The 19,710-nt window shown below is 46.2% G+C and overlaps 1 protein-coding gene across 3 annotated transcripts in view; it reads left to right on the top strand.

Annotated features, from left to right (window-relative positions):
• Positions 1 to 17,632, top strand: part of SMIM19 (small integral membrane protein 19) — a 33,944-nt gene extending 16,312 nt beyond the window's left edge. For all 3 annotated transcript variants that reach the window (XM_068131526.2, XM_078786824.1, XM_068131525.2), the window contains exons 3-4: positions 9,217 to 9,338; positions 15,688 to 17,632. In XM_068131526.2, coding sequence (XP_067987627.1) covers positions 9,217 to 9,338; positions 15,688 to 15,800 — 235 coding nt within the window. In that variant the 3' untranslated portion in view covers positions 15,801 to 17,632. The remainder of the gene's footprint in view (positions 1 to 9,216; positions 9,339 to 15,687) is intronic.
• Positions 17,633 to 19,710: the final 2,078 nt, after the last annotated feature.

The raw sequence follows: 19,710 nt of genomic DNA, 5'->3' as shown, positions 1-19,710 counted from the left end.
CTAACTTAAAACGTTGGGGTACTCAACATTTCCGGGTTCACAAGAGGGCTCTATTGGCTTGGCAAGTAGACTAAAAGCTAATATTTGGACATGACAATGACCAAGTGATTTGGCTGTAAAGGGTATTTTTGATTTATTGATGAATCAATTAATCAATTAATGATATTTAATGATTTGATTAATGACTTGATTAATTTTTTTTTTAAGTTACGGATTAGAATGAAACGGTAGTGGTTTAGATATTCTATTAGCTAATTGATGAATAATTTAATTATCTTCCGATTATTATTTATTTATTTTCATTATTAATCACTTATTTATTTTGTTTCTCATCTGGGCAATATCTCAGGCACCTTTTGAGCTTGGAAGCTGATATTTGGACATGACAATGACCAAGTGATTTGTCTGTAAGGGGTATTTTTGATTTATTGATTAATCAATTAATTATTTATTGATTAGTCAATTAATTTAAAAAAAATTCCGATTAATGACTTGTTTAATTAATTTTCAAAATGTTACAGCGTCAGATGAAACACTGGTGGTTGTGGTATGCCATTAGCCAATTGATTTGGAAATTATTTTTCGATTATTATTTATTGATTGTAATTAAGCAATTATTCAATCAATAATTATTGTACACCTCTCCCTCCCAATACAGACGGTACTTTCTTCCAAATTGAAATTGGGAGACTCTCCCTCCCAATCTCTGTGCTGCATGGCAGTATCACCAGGCGCCGAAGGCGCCCCCACAGTGCCATGCTGGAGGATGTTATTATTTATTTGGCATGGGGGCGGTGTACTTTGAATGTATCTGTACTTTTGTCCCTTATTCTGTACAAAACTGTTCAAGTCAGTCAAGTTGTGTGGGGAGCATTTATGAACAGCAATCTTCCAGTCATACCACATTTTCGATTGGATTTAGGTTGAGGCTCTGACTGGGCCATTCAAGGACATTTATATTTTTGTTCCTCAGCCACTCCAGTGATTCTTTGGCTGTATGCTTCGGGTCGTCATACTGAAAGGTGAACGTCCATGCCAATTTCAGTTTTCTTGTAGAGGGCAGCAGCTTTCCTCTCGGATGTTTCTGTATTTTGCTCCATCCATTTTCCCTTCGATCCTGACAAGTGCCCCAGTCCCTGCTGATGAGAAACATCCCCATAACATGATGCTGCCACCACCATGCTTCACAGTAGGGATGGTGTTCCTTGGGTGATGTGCTGTGTTGGGTTTGCGCCAAACGTAATGTTTTGCATTTAGGCCAAAAAGATTCATCGGACCACAAAACCTTTTGCCACATGGCTTCAGTATCGTGTGTTTTTTGCATACTTCAAACCAGACTCAGAGTGGACTTTTTTGAGTAATAGCTTCCTTCTTGCCACCCTACCATACAGTCCAGACTTGTGGAGTGCTTGGGATATTGTTGTCACATGCACACAGTGAGCAGTCTTTGCCATAAAGGCCTGAAGCTTTTTAAAAGTTGCCATTGGCTTCTTGGTGGCCTCTGTGATCAGTCTCCTAGTTGCCTGATCATCCAGTTTCGAGGGATGGCCTAATCTTCGCAGGGTGTTGGTGGTACCACATTCCTTCCACTTCTTAATTATTGTCTTGACTATGCTCCAAGGGATATCCAAGGCCTTTGAATTTTTTTTAGTTTTTATTGTAGTTTTATTTTAAAAAATTATTATATTTTTACATTGAAATATTTTAGTTTTTTATAACCAGAATCACAACAATGTAACACAGGTGGAGGCCAATTAACATGGTGTGTGATTTTGAAGGGGATAGGTTAAAAGTGAGATAATTTACAATTGCTGTTATAAGGAGGGTGGATACGTGTCCAACCAAGATATTCTAGTTTTGTATTTTAAATAAATTTTCTGAAATTTGTGGAATTTGTTTTTCACTTGGAAGTTGTGGGTTACGATGTGTAAATAAAGGTGAAAAAAAAATAAAAGTGGGGTGGGGTGGAGTGGGGTGGGGTGGAGTGGGGTGGGGTGGGGAGGGGAGGAGGGTCGAAGAGAAGGGGTTGGTGTTGGCTTAGCGGTTTTGGTGCCGTCTTGGGATCCTAGGATCCCAGTTGATCGCTGAATTAACACCAGGGGGGTTGACTCATTCTGTCATCCTTCTGAGGTCGGCAAATTGAGTACCAGTTCACTGGTAATTCCCTGTGTGTTGCAAGAGGCGACTAACAGGATTGGCAGCAGGAAGGGCATCCGGCTGTAAAACATTGCTTCAAAAAGGGGACCACTGGTGCCCGAAAAAAGGCCAACTCACGCTCTGCGGGGAAAAATGGCCTCTAAAGGTGGTTCTTCATTGTGTCATGCACATATATTATACGTATATATTATGTATTATATTTTATTATTACCAGACCTGTATTTAGAAGTTGGTGAGACACCTACTGTCCTACCTGTTGCGACTAAGTCTTAGCAATTTTCTTGGGATTTTTTGTAAATGGTTGCCAAGACTGTATCCTGAAATAGCACATCTGAGACAACGTTGGGCCGGTCACTTCAAAATTGTCTGCAATGCTCCCAGTTTCCCAAAACTTTTCAATCGATGCTTTTACACAGTCTTGAGGCAATAATTTTCGCCGAATTTCTCTTGCAACAATCCTGCACCTTCAGAAGTGTACTTCCCATCATATTGAAAAACATGTTGTGCCAAAAACACTCTTTCAATGTTGGGACCATTCTTTATGGGTCGTCTTAGGAATAAACCATTAAGATCCGGCTAGTCGAAGTGAATTTGGTTGTGTCTCAGCTGGTGTGTTCTCACTTGAACAAGTCAATGACACCTCCAAGTAAAGAAGCATTTTACTATTATTCACCAACTGTGTCTGTCTGTCTGTCCATCCGTCCGTTCGAAGGTACCGCAAAAATGGCTGAACCGATCGCAACGATATTTTGGGTGGGTAATCCTGGGATCTGGAGTAAAATAGGCTATATTGTTGTCCCCCGTCGCACAGCGGAGCGAAAGGGGGACTATGGTTTGTCCGTCAGTCCGGGCGTGCGTGCGTGCATGCGTAAGCGAAGGACCGCATTCGAATTTGGTGTGTGGGTGCAACCCACGTCAAAATCCAAGATGGCCGCCGCCATGTATGTCTGATGCCATGTATGTCTGAACCTTGTGAGCTGAATATCTTGAAAAATAAGCGAAGTACCAACTTCTAATCTGGTGTGTGGGTGTCTCTCGGCACAAGGAAGAACGCTATTGAAAATTGGGTCGCCACGTCAAAATCCAAGATGGCCGCCACCATATATATGTCTGAACCTTGTGAGCGAAATATCTCGAAAAATAAGCGAAGTACCAACTTCTCATCTGGTGTGTGGGTGTATCTAGGCACAAGCAAGAACGCTGTTTAAAATTGGGTCACCACGTCAAAATCCAAGATGGCCACCGAAGTAAATAATGACCTTTGCCAAAGTTCAAACTGTCGTGAAAATCAAGCTCAGACACGACTTGACCTCTGGGTAGGTTTAATATCATTTAGATCTGTAGTACATCCTGTAAAAATACATGCATGCAACAGGCATTAAAATCAGAGTATTTCATGAGCAATGGTCGATTCAATATGGCAATGGTCCAACAGAGAGGACAGTCAGCGCAGCATTTAGGGGCGTACATACCATTCAAACTACAGGACTATGTCACAGTGAGTTCCGCTGGAGTGTCCGTGCGCCCCGGTTGTCCCGGGTCTTATAGACGCCCCTTCTGAAGCGAGCACACCCTGGGTTCACCTTGGTATAATTTCACTACATTCTCCCCGCCGTTAGAACTATACTGCCGCTCGGCAGGTTGCAAGCAAGCATCAGCAATAATCGAATGGGTCACGTCAATCCACGTCAGTCGGTCCACCCGTAGCGGTCGGGGCGGCCAACTTCCCTGCCAGTTCGTGTTCGGAATCTACCGGGCACGGCGTCCCCAAGCCCGGAGTCCCCCGCGTCGGAATAGCCGCCGGAGGTGGGAGTCGGAGGGGGCGCCCCTGCGCCTTCGGGCACGGGAGTGGGGAACGACGGGAGTAACGGTGGTAGTTCCATAGGGGAAGCTTCGGTAGAGTCCATAGACTCGTAGACGGGTTCGTCGATATCCCTGTCGTCGTCCCCACATGGGGCGAGATGGCGTACGGAGACAGTAGACTCGCGGCCATCCGCCGTTAACACGCGAGCATGCTCGGGATTAGCCTGGAGGACCTGCACCTTGTCAACAAGGGGGTCGTACTTGCTAGCGCGAACCGCTCGTTTGAGATAGGCGGGCCCCGGTTCAGCGAGCCAGCTGGGTAAAGATTGGATACTGCCGGGGCTTCTAGGGTGGTGGAACAGTCGTTCGTGAGGAGTCTGGTTGGTGGCAGTACATAGGAGAGCCCGGATCGAGTTTAGTGCGGCAGGTAGCGACCACGCCCATTTATCGAGGCCTCGGCCGAGGGTCCGAAGGCTTAGCATGACGGCCCTCAATATAATCCCATTAAAGCGTTCGATCTGCCCATTCGCTTGGGGCCGGTACGGGGTGGTGTTGCTCGAAGCGACATTATGCTGGAGCAAGTAGCCCCTCACCTCCTGGGACAGGAACACCGCACCCCGATCGGTATGCACGTAGGCCGGATACCCGAACATAGAAAACAAATTCTGCAGGCACCGAATAACCGTGGCAGCCGACATATCCCCACACGTGTAAGCAAAGGGGAATCGGGAATACTCATCGACGATAGTGAGCAGATAGCGAGAGTTGCTCGACATTGGCAGCGGCCCTTTGAAGTCCATCGCCAAGCGCTCCCACGGTCTAGTAGCCCTAACGAGTGTCCCCATAGGAGGGTTATAAAAACGCGGTTTGAGTTCCGCACAGATCGCGCAATCACGGCAGATGCGGCGGATGTCCTCAATCGAGTACGGCAGATTGCCCTCGCGCACAAAATGCGTGAAGCGCGTTACCCCGGGATGACACATAGTGCCGTGCAAAGTGCGCAGCCCCTCCAAAGTTACAACCCCCGCGCAAGTGGCCGGCCTCGATAAGGCGTCAGCGACCAGGTTATCCTTCCCCGGGCAGTATTTGATGGTGTAGCAGAAGTCGGCGAGTTCGATACGCCAACGGGTGATTTTCTCATTCTTAATGCGCTGAGCATGTAAGGTGTCGTACATAAACGCAACACTCTGTTGGTCCGTGACGATTTGGAAACTCCGCCCAAGCAGATACGGCCGCCATCGCCGAATTGATTCGACGATCGCGTTCGCTTCCTTTTCGACAGACGAATGCCTCCGCTCGGCGGAGGTGAGAGTCCGCGAGAAGAAAGCCACAGGGCCGCCACCTTGGGAGAGAGTCGCCGCTATCGCATGATCCGAGGCATCACTCTCCAAAACGAAAGAGGCACTCTCGTCAATCGTCACGACAGCGGCGCCAGCGATGTCGACTTTAAGGCCCTCGAAGGCCGCCAGGGCGGCCGGGCCCATGGGGAAAGTGTCGCAGGCCACGAGGGGGCGGAGCTTCGCGGAGAAATTTTGCACCCACTTTGAGTAGTGGGCGAACAGCCCTAGAGCGCGTTTCAGCGAAGCCCGATCACTAGGCGGAGCCATATCGAGCAAAGGGCGCAGACGCTCCTTATCCGGAGAGACGGAGCCATGGGTCACGGTGTACCCCAAAAGGTCTACCGTGCGTAGAGAGTATAGACACTTAGCCGCATTCATGGTTAGGCGATATTTCCGCGCGACCTCGAGGAAGCGTTTCAGATTAGCGTCGTGATGCTCCTGGTCATACCCACAAACCGTAAGATTGTCCAGATAGACAAAGACATCGGTCAAATTCTCCTTCGCAACGAAGTCATCCATAGCCCTCTGAAAACAAGCGACTCCGTTAGTTACCCCAAACGGAAGTCTCGTGAACTGGTACAACCGCTGACCCGATTCAAAGGCTGTAAAGACGCGATCAGCCCTAGAGATGGGGACTTGATGATACGCACTACGCAGATCGAGAGTGCTATAAACGGAATACAGGGCCACCTGGCGTACCAGGGCGTCCATCCCCGGTAAGGGGTAGGCATCCAGCTGTGTAAAACGATTAATCGTCTGCGAATAGTCGATTACCATGCGCCGGCGGTGGGCCTCACTCCGCACCACTAAGACTTGGGCCCTCCACGGTGACCTACTGTGTTCTATAATACCGTCCTTTAAGAGCAGGGCCGTTTCTTCCGCAATGAATTGCGCGTCCGCGCGAGAGTAGCGCCGCAATTTGACGGCTACAGGGGTACAATCAGTGGTCAGGTTGGGGAACAGTGAGAGAGGCTCCATGTCCATTTGAGCGAGGGCGCACACAGCGAGCGTGTCCGGCCCACCGAAGTCTATTTCCAAACGTCAATGCCGCTTAAGGAAATCAAGTCCTAACAGAACGTCAGCACATAAAGCAGGTAATACCATGAGATACACGTCCGGGAACGTGCGTCCCTTTATCACAAGTTTCAATCGACACGCCCCTTTTGTGCTCAACCAAAGTCCCTGAGAGGCCATGAAGATCCGGCGGGTTGTCCCGAGAACCGGCCACCCATGTTGATGCACGAGTCGCTGATCGATAAAACTATCCGTGGACCCCGTGTCAATCAAAGCTTGCGCAAAAACACCCACGACCGTGAGCGGAATGATGGCCTGCGCAAGACCGGCAGACCCGGCAGGTATTGTACCGGCCGGGCGAGAAGATCGCGCCTCGCGGGTGGATCCCACGCCGGCTGCAATCCTTCGGGCAGCGTCGGCAGGTTGGGCCTCAGCAGGAGCATTGAAGTCAGTTGGCTCATCAGCAGTTTCATTTGCCAGAGTGGGTGTGTGTAGGTCGTAAGAGCAGCCGCCAGATGGCGCTCGAGTCACGTGAGAAAGATCTCTGCCGTCTGCAGATTCATATGCCAAAGTGGGTGCATGTAATTCGTAAGAGCCGCCGCCAGATGGCGCTCGAGTCACGTGAGAAAGATCTCTGCCGTCTGCAGATTCATATGCCAAAGTGGGTGCATGTAATTCGTAAGAGCCGCCACCAGATGGCGCTCAAGTCACGTGAGAAAGATCTCTGCCGTCTGCAGATTCATATGCCAAAGTGGGTGCATGTAATTCGTAAGAGCCGCCGTCAGATGGGGCTCGAGTCACGTGCTGCGTTTGCCGCACATCGAGAGGAGTTTCCAAAGCAGGAGCATGTCGCTTGTTTGATGTAGGCGTTCGAACGCCAGTCAAGGTCGGTCGCGCTGCGGCCGGTCGCGTTCGCGCCATTTGTTTCGGCGGCCCGGTGTATCTCACCAAGGTCGGGCGTGCAGCCAGAGGCCCGCGAGGAGAGCGGCTCTTCAAAGCCGAGTGAGGCGCCCCGTCCGGCGCTCGATCCGTTGGCTCCGCGATGAGCCCATTCAAGGTCGCGCGGGGACGTGTGCCCCGAGCGGCCTTCCTGCAGACCTTTGCAAAATGGCCCTTGGTGGAGCACAGGGGGCATGTAGCCTCCCGGGCCGGGCATTCAGAGCGAGGGTGCTGCCGATTCCCGCAAAAATAACATTTTGCATACCGGTCAGGCCGTGGCCGGGCAGCGGCGGCAGCAGTGAGGCCGGAAGCGGAGTCCGCTTCAGGAGCTCCTGGAGACTCGGCCGTAGTGGTCGGGTCCTCCTCCGTGTTCTCGGCGGTAGCCCTCTCCGGTCGCGCGAGTTGCGAGGTCCCCGCCACGACTCGTGGGTGATCATATGCGGTGGATTGTTCTCGGGCATCTGTATATACGTGTGCCAGCCGTAGAGCCTCTGTAAATGTCAGATCCGTGACCTCCAGGAGTCGGAGCCGCAAGACTCCAGAATTAATTCCGGAGATGAATGAATCTCGGAGCAAGTCGTCCTGCACTTGTTCGTGGGTCCGGACGTCCTGCACGCAGTCCGCCAACAGGTAGCGCAACTCCTGCGCGAAGCGATCGATCGATTCAGATGGTTATGGTCCAACAGAGAGGACAGTCAGCGCAGCATTTAGGGGCGTACATACCATTCAAACTACAGGACTATGTCACAGTGAGTTCCGCTGGAGTGTCCGTGCGCCCCGGTTGTCCCGGGTCTTATAGACGCCCCTTCTGAAGCGAGCACACCCTGGGTTCACCTTGGTATAATTTCACTACATTCTCCCCGCCGTTAGAACTATACTGCCGCTCGGCAGGTTGCAAGCAAGCATCAGCAATAATCGAATGGGTCACGTCAATCCACGTCAGTCGGTCCACCCGTAGCGGTCGGGGCGGCGAATAGATGTGGGTTTAATCTCTACATGAGAGAATTCCACATAGCTATTTGGGCGGTGTACATTGTGTACCCCGGTGTGTACCCCGATTTAGAATAGGTACACCGTATCCCTGCGCATCGTAAGAGCGTGACCAAGGGTTGGCATCAGGAAGGGCATCCGGCCATAAAAACATTGCCTCAAACAGGGAACCATGATTGTCATGGGGCCCGCAAGGCTAACCTCTGCTCTAGCGGGGAAAATGGCCTTAAAACGATCATTCATTCATACGCAAACAGATCGCTGTGTCCATCGATCTTGCCGAGGCCGTAACACCTATCGGCTCAAAATCCTTTTAACTGTTGACTTGGTAGTTTTTACAATGAAGGAAACATTAACAATGTTGTTTAAAGTTTATTTTGGGATTAATTTGTGATTTGAGATATGTTGTTTGGAATGAAAAAAGAGATATCGAGGTCAAGTAAATGACGACATGCTGTGATGGCTTCTACTTTCTGAACGTGAATTTCACGGATCGCCATATGCAGATCCGCCACGTACCCACGATCGATGTATCTATACGTGAACGTACCCGTTTGTTTGCGAACTGGTACGTTTTTCATGGAAGTCCTTCATGAACTTGCTGTCCATGTCTGACGTGCGACTGAGGGTGCCACAGGAATGTGGAATTTATTGATTTCATGCTTTAGCATTCGCCGTATCTGCATTGCCTGTTTGCTTCTGGCCTCCCACCCATGCGTAGCATGGGTATCTCACTAGTATATTTAAATTTTAAGATTAACAAGCACATGAAACAAGTATATTATTCAGTGCATGGTTACTTTTGATACACCCTGTACAAATGGTGAATTAAAACCTTTTCTTTCTGGGATGCAGGATTTGTTGATGTTTTTGAAATCGTTTTCTCTCCAGTACCACCATTATCATGTGTCTGACATTTGTGATTCAAAAAAAAAAATTATTGCAATAAGATTTTATTTGAACTTTTTTTCAGGAATAAACGCAAAATCATGAGGATTTTCCATGTTCCTCAAACTGTTGGCAGTGAGGATGAAAACTTCTTCAGTGACTTACCCAGCGTGCGGCTGCGTCAGCAACTGGAAATGCAGTACCTTTGTATGTCCTATTCCTTGGCCATGCTGCCCTCAGTGTTGACTCTAAAATGTTTGAAACTCCATAATTCTAGCTTGACTGCTCACCTTAACTCCTTCATTCCGCTTTTCTCCCAACTATGGAACCTCTTCACTCATTTCACTCACCTTTGTTCTTCCAGGACCTCGAGTTGGCATTGTACCACCTCAGGTCATGCTCCAATCCTACCTGAGATTTTATACCCCAAGTTACCTCTTCCCACCCCCACTTGTAAGTTTGCTCGTTGCATGTTGTTGCAGCCATGGGGTTTGTCCAATTGACCAGTCCGAATCCCGACGAACCATGTCAAATCGGCTGCTACAGTGGACTGATACGATTGTTCCGACTCGGATCACAGGCCTGTTTACCATGATCCTGTACTCCAATGGAACCACCAAACCAGTTGATGTGTCATACTGATTGGAGCTGTGCAACCGTTACATCGATGGCGACGGAGCGAATTGCCGAATGTCGACATTCTTTGTTTTCACCCGTGTTGTACACCGCTCCTTTCCTATGCCATCTCCAGGCATTGCAAATCGTCATTGCTGGGCACCGAAGGGGGCTCGGCAGTGACGCACGCTGAAAGAGAGTACTCAGTTTTCACTCTGGTTTCTTGTTTGTTTTCTTGCTTTCTTTCTTGTTTGTTTGTTTTCTTTCTTGGTTGTCCGGACGATATCTCAGCCATCCTTTGAGCTAGGAAGCTGAAATTTCGGCACAGTAGTGAGAAAGTCCTTTGTCAAATACGGTATTTTTTTTTTTTTGATTAATCAATAAATTAAGGAGTTATTTAATTATTAGCGATTAATTAAGTTCTTATTTAATTAATTAAATTTCCTTTCTCTTCTGACCATTAACTCAGGCACCTTTTGAGTTAGGAAGCTGATATTTGGACATGCCAATGACCAGGTGATTTGGCTGCAAATGATATTTTTGATTTATTAATTAATCAATTAATCGATTAATTATTTAATTATTCGATTAATGACAAAAAAATTTTTTTTTTTTAAAGTTACAGATTCTGATGAAATAGTGGTAGTTTATGTGTTCTCTGACCAAATTGATTAATAATTTAATTTTTTTATGATTATTATTTATTTATATTCATTATTAATCATTTATTTATTTTCTTTCTCATTTGGCCAATATCTCAGGCACCTTTTGAGCTGGGAAGCTAATATTTGGACATGAGTGACCAAGTGATGTGGCTATCAAGGATATTTTTGATTTATTGATTAATCATTTCATCTATTAATTATTTATTGATTAATCGATTAATTATTTATTGAGTAATCAATGAATTTTTTATAAATGACTTATTTAATTAAATTTCTAAAAGATACATCTTCGGATGAAGCACCAGTGGTTTAGTTATGCGATTAGCCAATTGATTATGAAAATATTTTGTGATAATCTTTTATTGATTTTAATTATACAATTAATCAATCAATTAGTGTACACCTCTCCCTCCCAATGCAGCCTCAATGAGCTGCACTGCGGTATTGCCGGGCGCCGGAGGCGCCCCGGCAATGCCGCGCTGCAGCATATTTAATTATTTGGCATGGGGCGGTGTACTTTGAATGTATGTGTACTTGTTTTTTTTTTTTTTTTACTTGGCTATTTTTTTGACAAGTATGTTCATCACTCTGGTGTTTGTGTTTGTGTGGTTGTTACATGGCAAAAACATTTTTTTTGGACAAGTTTGTTGATCACTCAGGTTTGTGTGTTTCTTTGCCTGTCCGCTCACTTATACTTGCATACAGGTCACAATTTTAAACTGAACTTCATCCAATGGGGTGATTGTGTGATTGTGTGATTGTGTGATTAATGTTCGCTCTTTCACGAGCCTCGATGTTGTATACAAAAAAAAATAAAAAAAAATGGGAGAGTTCATGGTCCGCCAAAATCATATATATTTTTGAGGTCAAAAGGTCAACATAGGCCAAAAGGTCAACCACTTTTCTTCAAAATTCTAAAATCCTCAATTTTCATCCGATTGACTTGAAATTTGAATAGGGTTTTCATATCAGCTAACTGAATTCAACCATGAGATCAGCATAGTCCAAAAGGTCAACATAGACCAAAGGTCAACAACAATTTCAAAATTTCTTTAATCGATTTTCATTGGATTGACTTGAAAATGGAATGGGATTTACATATCAGCTTAGTGAAACCAACCACCAACTCTTTTTGAGGTCAACATAGGCCAAAAGGTCAATATAGGCCAAATTTCTAAAATTGTTAATTTTCATCCGATGAAGTTAAACTTTAAAGACTCTTTGCATATCAGGTCACTGAATTCAACCACCAATTTTTTTTGAGATTAACATTGGTCACAAGGTCGGCATAGGCCAAAGCTCAACCGCTTTTTTTCAAATTTCTGAAATCCTCAATTTTCATCCGATTGACTTGAAATTTGAATGGGATTTTCATATTGGCAAACTGAATTCAACCAACTATTTTTGTGATCAGCATAGGCCAAAAGGTCAACAAGCCAAAAGTCTACGACCATTTCAAGTTCATAAAATCATCATTTTTCATCCAATTGTCTGACATTTGGTCAAATCTGACAATTGTCTGACATTTGGTCTGGTCAAATCCGTTTCTGGTGTTTGTTCCCCCTCCATCCCCTCCCTTACCTCAAACGGCTACACAGCTGACTCCGCACGTGAAAAAGCTGAATGCCTCAACTCTGTGTTTGCCTCTAAATCTTGTGTCCCAAACCCATCCCTCTCTGTACCCACCATACCCAGTCGTACCCTGCTGCTCCTGGACTCCGTGTCCTTTCCTCCTGACAAGGTGGAAAAGTTTCTGTCAACCCTCGACTTTGATTCTGCAACTGGACCCGACGGCATCAGCCCACGGGTCCTAAAATCCTGCTCTGCCGCTCTATCTCACCCTCTCTCTGTTCTCTTCACCCTCTCTTTTGCTCAAGGTCAACTGCCATCTGCTTGGAAATCAGCCAACATCACCGCTTTGCACAAAAAAGGTGCAAAAACAGATCCTAGCAACTACAGACCAATCAGCCTTCTCCCAATTATCAGCAAAGTCATGGAATCCATCATTGCTTCGGATATGAAATCTTTCCTCTTCTCCAATGGCTTGATCTCTGATCATCAATTTGGTTTCAGACCAGGTCACTCTACTCTGGACATGCTGCTTCTGCTGTCTCAACAATGGATGGAGGTCCTCAATGCCAAACAGGAAATTAGAGCTGTCTCCCTCGACATATCACGTGCCTTCGACACGGTCTGGCACCCCGCTCTGCTCACCAAACTCTCCTCCTTTGGTATCCATGGAAATCTCCACGCATGGCTGGCGGACTTCCTCTCTAGTCGTCGTCAACGTGTGGCCCTGAATGGGTTTCTCTCATCTCCTCTTCCTGTTCAGGCTGGAGTTCCCCAAGGCAGTGTTCTGGGCCTCGTGCTTTTTCTGGTCTTCATCAATGATCTCTCTGACTCTCTTGAAAATCCTCTCTATCTCTTTGCTGATGACTCCACTCTCTGCCGCTCCATTCCTCTTCCCTCAGATCGGCAGTCTGCAGCCTCCTCACTCTCTGAAGACTTGGACAAAATCACAGACTGGTCAAACAAGTGGAACATGTCTTTCAATCCTGACAAATCTCACACTCTTACTATGTCTCTCCGAAAAGATCGACTGGACAACCCTCCCATCTACTTTCTCAACAATCCTCTCCAAGAAGTTCTGTCGCTCAAGCTTTTGGGTCTCACTATCTGCCATGATCTTTCTTGGGAAAACCATATTTCCAAGCTGGCCTCCAAAGCCAGTCGCCGACTGGGCATCCTCCGTCGTGCGAAGTCCTTCCTCGGCACACCTGAGCTCCTCACCACATACAAGGCTTTCATCCGCAGCTCAATGGAATACTCTTCTCCCCTATGGGCCGGTGCTCCTGCCTCACACCTAGCTCGGCTTCACGCTGTTGAAACCAAAGCTTTCAGAATTATTGGAATCTCCCGCGATGAAGCTATCTCTGAGGGCCTTTCACTCGCTCACCGCAGGCAGGTTGGTGGTCTTTCTGTCTTCTACCGACTCCTCTCCGGCCTTGCACCCCCAGCTCTCTCTGTGCTCTGTCCCCCAAATATTCCTACAGGTCGCACAAGATCTGCCAGTAACCCTCTGATGGTTAAACTGCCGAAATCTCGGCTCTCTGCTCACCTTCACTCTTTCATTCCTCTTTTCTCCCGCCTCTGGAACAAACTCCCTCACTCCCTTCAATCCCACTCCTCCCTCCAGGTCTTTAAAACAGCTGTTCACCACCATCTCTTATCTTCCCCCATCCAAAACCTTGATCTTTTCTATCCCCGCTAATTCACCCCAGATCCACCTTGTTTGAAATTCCAACTTCTTTCCTGGAAGTCCTGGCAGTGTCCATATGTTTTATACCTCTCCCACCACCCCCTTCCCATGCCCCCCCGCCCCCACAAAGCCCTCGCCCTCTCTCAGATCTCTCGATGTCTCCATGTCTCTCGGTCCCTGCTCTCAAATGTTGTTTGTGTCCTTCCCCCTCTCTCCCCATCTTGTCTACCGCTCCCGATGTTATATGTTTTATGTGTCGGTTTGTCTTTCTGTGTGATTAATGTTCACTCTTTCACGAGCCTCGATCTTGTATACAAAAAAAAATAAAAAAATAAAAAATATTGACTTGAAATTTGAATGGGATCTTCATGTCAGTGAACTGAATTCAACCACCAACTATTTTGGAGATCAACATAGTCCAAAGGGTCTACAACCATTTCCAATTCATAAAACCTGGTGTTGGGCTAGCGGCTAGGGTGCCGGCTTAGGATCCCAGGATCCTGGGTTCGAATCTCGGTCGATCGCCGAATTAATGCCAGGGGGGTTGACTCAGCCTGTCATCCTTCCGAGGTCGGCTAATTGAGTACCAGTTCACTGGTAATTCCCTGTTTGTCGTTAAAGGCGGCAAAAAGGGTTGGCGTCAGGAAGGGCATCCGGCCGTAAAACATTGCTTCAAAAAGGGGACCAAAAAAACAACAACGACCACGGTCCCCGAAAAGGCCAACCCCCGCTTTGCGGGGAAAAATGGCCTCTAAACGGTGGTTTTTTTTTTTAAACCCTCATTTTTCATCCGATTGACTTGAAATTTGAATGTCATTTTCATATCAGCAAGCTGAATTCAACCATGATGCCGGAAGGACAACAGTCTCTGCAGCACTTCATGATGATGCTTCATAACAAAAAGTGAATTGGTTAAAATGCAAGTGCAATTCGTTATTTGTTGCAAAAAAGGGTGTGATTACACAGAGTGCTCTACATCTATCTATCTATAATTCCAGTAATCTCTGTGTGTGTGTGTGTCTGTCTGTGTGTTTGTTTGTCTGTGACCGCTGTTTCTCGACAACCACGGGTCCGATATACTTGAAACTTGCCAGGTATATTGCTGGGGACCCGAGGATGTGCCTTTTCAAGGTTTCATATTAATCGGACAATTACTTACCGAGATATGTCCAAAAAACGCTTCAACCAATCAGAGAGCAGCGAGCTATCACGTGTGCCGAACGTGGCGATCGGACTCTGCCTCGGACGGCACATTTGACAGCGTATTCATTTATTTCACGTTGGAAAACTATGTTGCCGTTAAACTATGTTTTAAAACGAATTCAAACTGCGATTAAATTAAAACGATTCATCCTAACTGCGATTTGCGAACTTCCGGACAGTGACGACTGTCCGGCAGCACGCTTTCCGGCATCCAATCACAGAACGCTTTGTTGCGTAGGCGTGGCCGATGTGAGACGAGCACGAGCGGAGCTGAGCGCGTTACGAGCTGACCGCCATTACGGTACGTAATTCGATTTCTTATGCGCATTATTTCTCCCAATTCATTCATCTCCCAATTTCTCCCAATTCAATTCGTATCACTAATAAAAACGAATTTGCGATTCATTCGCTTTCCTGCGCGTTTGTGCACGCGATGGCGATTGCTTTACCAAACTCCGGAAGCCGTTCGCTTTGGACCAAACCATTGCATGAGGGGGGGGTTCTGTGGTCGTTGCGAATGGACCAAACCATTCATGTAAATAGAGGGGGGGGATTGTCACTGTACTCGCAAGCCGTTCGCCGTTCGCTTTGGCGTTGCGAATGAACCAAACCATTTCATGTAAATAGAGGGGGGGGGATATAATTTTAGATAGATATATAGTACGGGCATATATATAGTACGGGCATGCCCTAGTTATAATAAAACCGAGTCATACTGTTAAACTTTAGTGTTATTGGCCTAATTTTTGTCTCTAATAAACCTTTTGCTGTGCTGAGAAGATGAAATGTTTTCTTGAAAACCACTGTTTTGCAGCCAGAAAAGTTGAATTGCAACAGCACCACCACCACCAACAACAACATCAACAACAACAGCAGAAGCATCAGGCAGGAGCCAAACTTGAAAGTGTAATGCTCTTGGTGGAATGACTTGCTGAAGCTGTGGTGCTACGTATGCTACTTGCTTGGATCGAATCTGTTTTTACTGCTGTTCGGGCCAATATTGAGAGCATTCATTTTTCATTGTTGGCATTTTGATGCCCATCTCCAGTTATCTTGTCAAGGATAATGGGTCGATTATATGTGCTCCGGAAATGTTAAGCTAACTTTTTTGTGACAATATCACAAACATGGTAACTCTCCGTCGACAAGGTCAGGTTCCAAAATCTTGGAATGCAAATCTTTAATACCATTGCCTTCAGCTGGTTTTGTACCTGCAATTTCAAGATTGCATCGTCCCTTGCCCTTTCCATTGTCATCGCAGGGACAACACCCAAGGATTGTGATGTTTGTGAGTGCATGAGTTCCCATCATGCCTATATTTGACTTTGCATTGGTTTCTTCTACTGTGCCACAATTTATTTTTTTTAAACTGCAAATACTGTTCAAAAATAAGCTCTCAGAGATAAGAATTCGACCAGAATAGTAGTGATGCTGAGAATAAGTTGATTCACCCATGGCCTCTCACTCAGAGTTTGGACAATGTAGAAAGTTATTCAGTGAATTATTTGATCAGGATGCAGAATTTGTGGTGCATTTTAATTCACTTGTAAGTTGATCACACTTGATGAGTAAAACTTACTCGTGAAAGACACAAGAGTCTGTGTGATGTATCTCCTCCTTCACCGGGGCACCCCGCCGACTGAACACACCTGCACTAATGGAGATCTCCCCATGATGTGTTGTGCAGAGCTGTTGTGGTACATTGATGTTCATGTGAATATCCCAAACCTACCCTGGTTGGGAGGTGGGGGGAAGGGAAGGTTGGTGTGCACCCCCGTCAGATTTTCGTTGATACATTATATGCTATGGCATTGGATGCAGTCCAGTGGCAGATACAGACTGGTGCACACCATTTAACTTTCTCCATGTGTGCTTACAGAGCACGTGGGTGATAAGTGTCGTGTTGATCTTTAAATAGTGCATTAAAATGTGTTCCAATCATACTGCTCATATTTTAATAGTGCATTAAATGTGCATTTCCCAATCCCACTGTTCATCTATTAATATTGCATTAAATGTGCATTTCCCAATTGTACTGTTCATCTTTTAATAGTGCATTAAATGTGCGTTTCCCAATCCTACTGTTCATCTTTTAATAGTGCATTAAATGTGCGTTTCCCAATCGTGCTGTTCATCTATTAATGCATTAAATGTGCATTTCCCAGTCCCTCTGTTCATCTTTTAATAGAGCATTAAATGTGTTTCCCAATCATGCTGTTCATCTATTAATAGTGCATTAAATATGTTTCCCAATCCCACTGTTCATCTTTTAATAGTGCATTAAATGTGTTTTCCAATCCACTGTTCATCTTTTAAATGTGCGTTTCCAAATCACGCTGTTCATCTATTAATAGTGCATTAAATGTGTTTCCCAATCACGCTGTTCATCTTTTATTAGTGCATTAAATGTGCGTTTCCCAATCGCGCTGTTCATCTTTTAATAGAGCATTAAATGTGCGTTTCCCAATCGTGCTGTTCATCTTTTAAATGTACGTTTCCCAATTCATTGTTCATATTTTAATAGTTAAAAGTGCGTTTCCCAATTGCACTGTTCATCTTTTAGTAGCACATTAAATGTTTCCCAATGTGCTGTTCATCTTTTAATTGTTAAATGTGCGTTTTTCCAATCCGCTGTTCATCTTTTAATCGTGCATTAAATGTGTATTTTCAAATCGCACTGTTCATCTTTCAATAGTGCTTTAAATGTTCCCCAATCATGCTGCTCATCTTTTAATAGTGCATTAAATGTGTTTCTCAATCATGCTGCTCATCTTTTAATAGTGCATTTCATGTATTGTCCTGTTCCTAGGGATTAAAATCCTCCAAGGAAATGGATAGCCAAAGGAGCTTAACACTCCAAGTTGTTCAGTCAAAAATGACGGTGTTCTTTACACGCGAGGGAAAGGAGAATGACGAACTCACCTTCACGGGTCCCACCGGACGTCTTCGGACCTTTCACTTGTTGCCACCTCTGCTTTCTTTGTTTCCTCCTCCTTCATCTTCTCCAAGGCCTCCTTTATCTTCTCCCAAGTCCTCCATCATCTTCCATTCCTCCTTCATCTTTTCCTCCTCCTCCTCCTTCACCCTCTCCTTCTCTCTCTCTCTCTCTCTCTCTCTCTCTCTCTCTCTGTCTTCCTCCTCCCTTGTTACCCTTAGAACATCTCCCCAAAGTACATTATACATATTGTCGCGCAACTCCGATTAACAGCAGAGTCGTGGATAGCCTAAACGGTATTATTGGAGGCAACTACCCAAACACGGATTCGGCTATGGCTGCGCGGGAGGAAGAAGGAAGATGGAGGCTGCGGCGAAAGCACTTAACTGCAGCACGCCGGCGTAGCTCCGGTCCTTTAAGAGGAAATTAACTCAAGCGGGCACAGGTTTGAATGTGGATGCAAAATAATACAAGGGTTTATTCAGGAAAAGGCAAGGACAGGAAAAGCACGTGCCGGTAATGAATATCCTAAATCGGGATCCTGCACACCAGACCTCAAAAACAAGACGGGGGGGGGGATGAAATACGAAAATAACACGTTTTTTTTGTGGTGTATTCGCGGATGTGGCCTTATCTCGTCTTTGTCGTCTTGGTGGCTGCCGTCCAACACCGCTCCGTTCTGCCTTGATCGCACACCACGAGGTCCCTCGCTCCAAGCACCACGCGTCCAACGCAGGGCAGCAGCTCCACACGAGGTCGATCTCCACACGAAGCATGGAAAGACAGGAACGGAGAGAACGCAGGTGTGACTGCACGTCTCGTCCTTCCAGCTCGCTTCTCAAAACCCAACTCGTGCTGCACAACTCACTCACTCGAACCAGAGTCCTCATCTCTGCGAAGTCAACACTCTGGATCAAAACCAACTGCGTGAAAATGGCGTTCGGCTCTCGTTCATCTGGATCTCACTCGCTCAGGTTCTTTCATCTCTGATCTCCGAACTGCCCAGGATCTCTGAACTGCGCTGATCTGCTCAACTCAACTCCGGCTCTCTGAACTGCTCTCAGGATCTGGGAACGACTCTTGGGATCTCCGATCTCCTCTCAACTCGGGCTCTTCACTCGGCACTCGTTCATATGACCTCTGATCTCAGGATCTGCGAACTGCGCTGCTCAACTCAACTCGGGCTCTCTCTTATCTCTGAACTCTGGACCGCGCGCTCTTTTTTTATAGCCTTGGCCGGTGACGTCAGCCCTTGCGCGCTGCCAACCAATCAGAGCCTCCACCGGCTCACCCAGGTGCACGCCCACTGCGTCACTCCCACTCCAGCTCCTCCTCCTGGTGTCATAGCACGTGCTATTCAAGGTGCATCGGCCTGTCGGAGGTGTAAATGGCGGCGGCCATGTGGCGGTGTCCTGGCCTGATTTCTTCCTAAGTCATGTCAGGGGGGAGGGCGTTATTTAGTGTTGTACTAAGGATCGGTCAATGTCTATGTGTTGTGCGGTGCCAAAAGGGACAGAGGTTTGGCTAACCAGGTGGGGACACACACAGGGGCGCTACTCCTTAAAGTGCAAGTAAAGTGACAATGTATATTGGGCCTTGTTAGGGAGAATTATGTTCATTTTTAACATTTATTTGGCAATACACAATATTTAGTGATTATAGTTAACATAATTAGCATATTTTTGCCATTTTTCAACACATATCTTCATATGCAATAAACCGGAAGCGTTCGGCATTTTCCGGAATGTGACGTCACAAAAAGACCGCCTGCGAACAGATGATTTATCGCCATCACAAAGCAATCGCGTTGATTTGCCGTGTGATGTTTACCTGATTATTTTTGGGTGTATGTGTATATATGTGTATATATATGTGTGGGTGTATATATATGTGTGTGTGTGT

Source organism: Myxine glutinosa, chromosome 11 (assembly GCF_964187855.1).
Source record: "Myxine glutinosa chromosome 11, kmMyxGlut1.1, whole genome shotgun sequence".
Taxonomy (NCBI): domain Eukaryota; kingdom Metazoa; phylum Chordata; class Myxini; order Myxiniformes; family Myxinidae; genus Myxine; species Myxine glutinosa.
The sequence above is the reverse complement of the archived record's forward strand: the minus strand, read 5'-3'. Positions and strand labels throughout refer to the sequence as shown.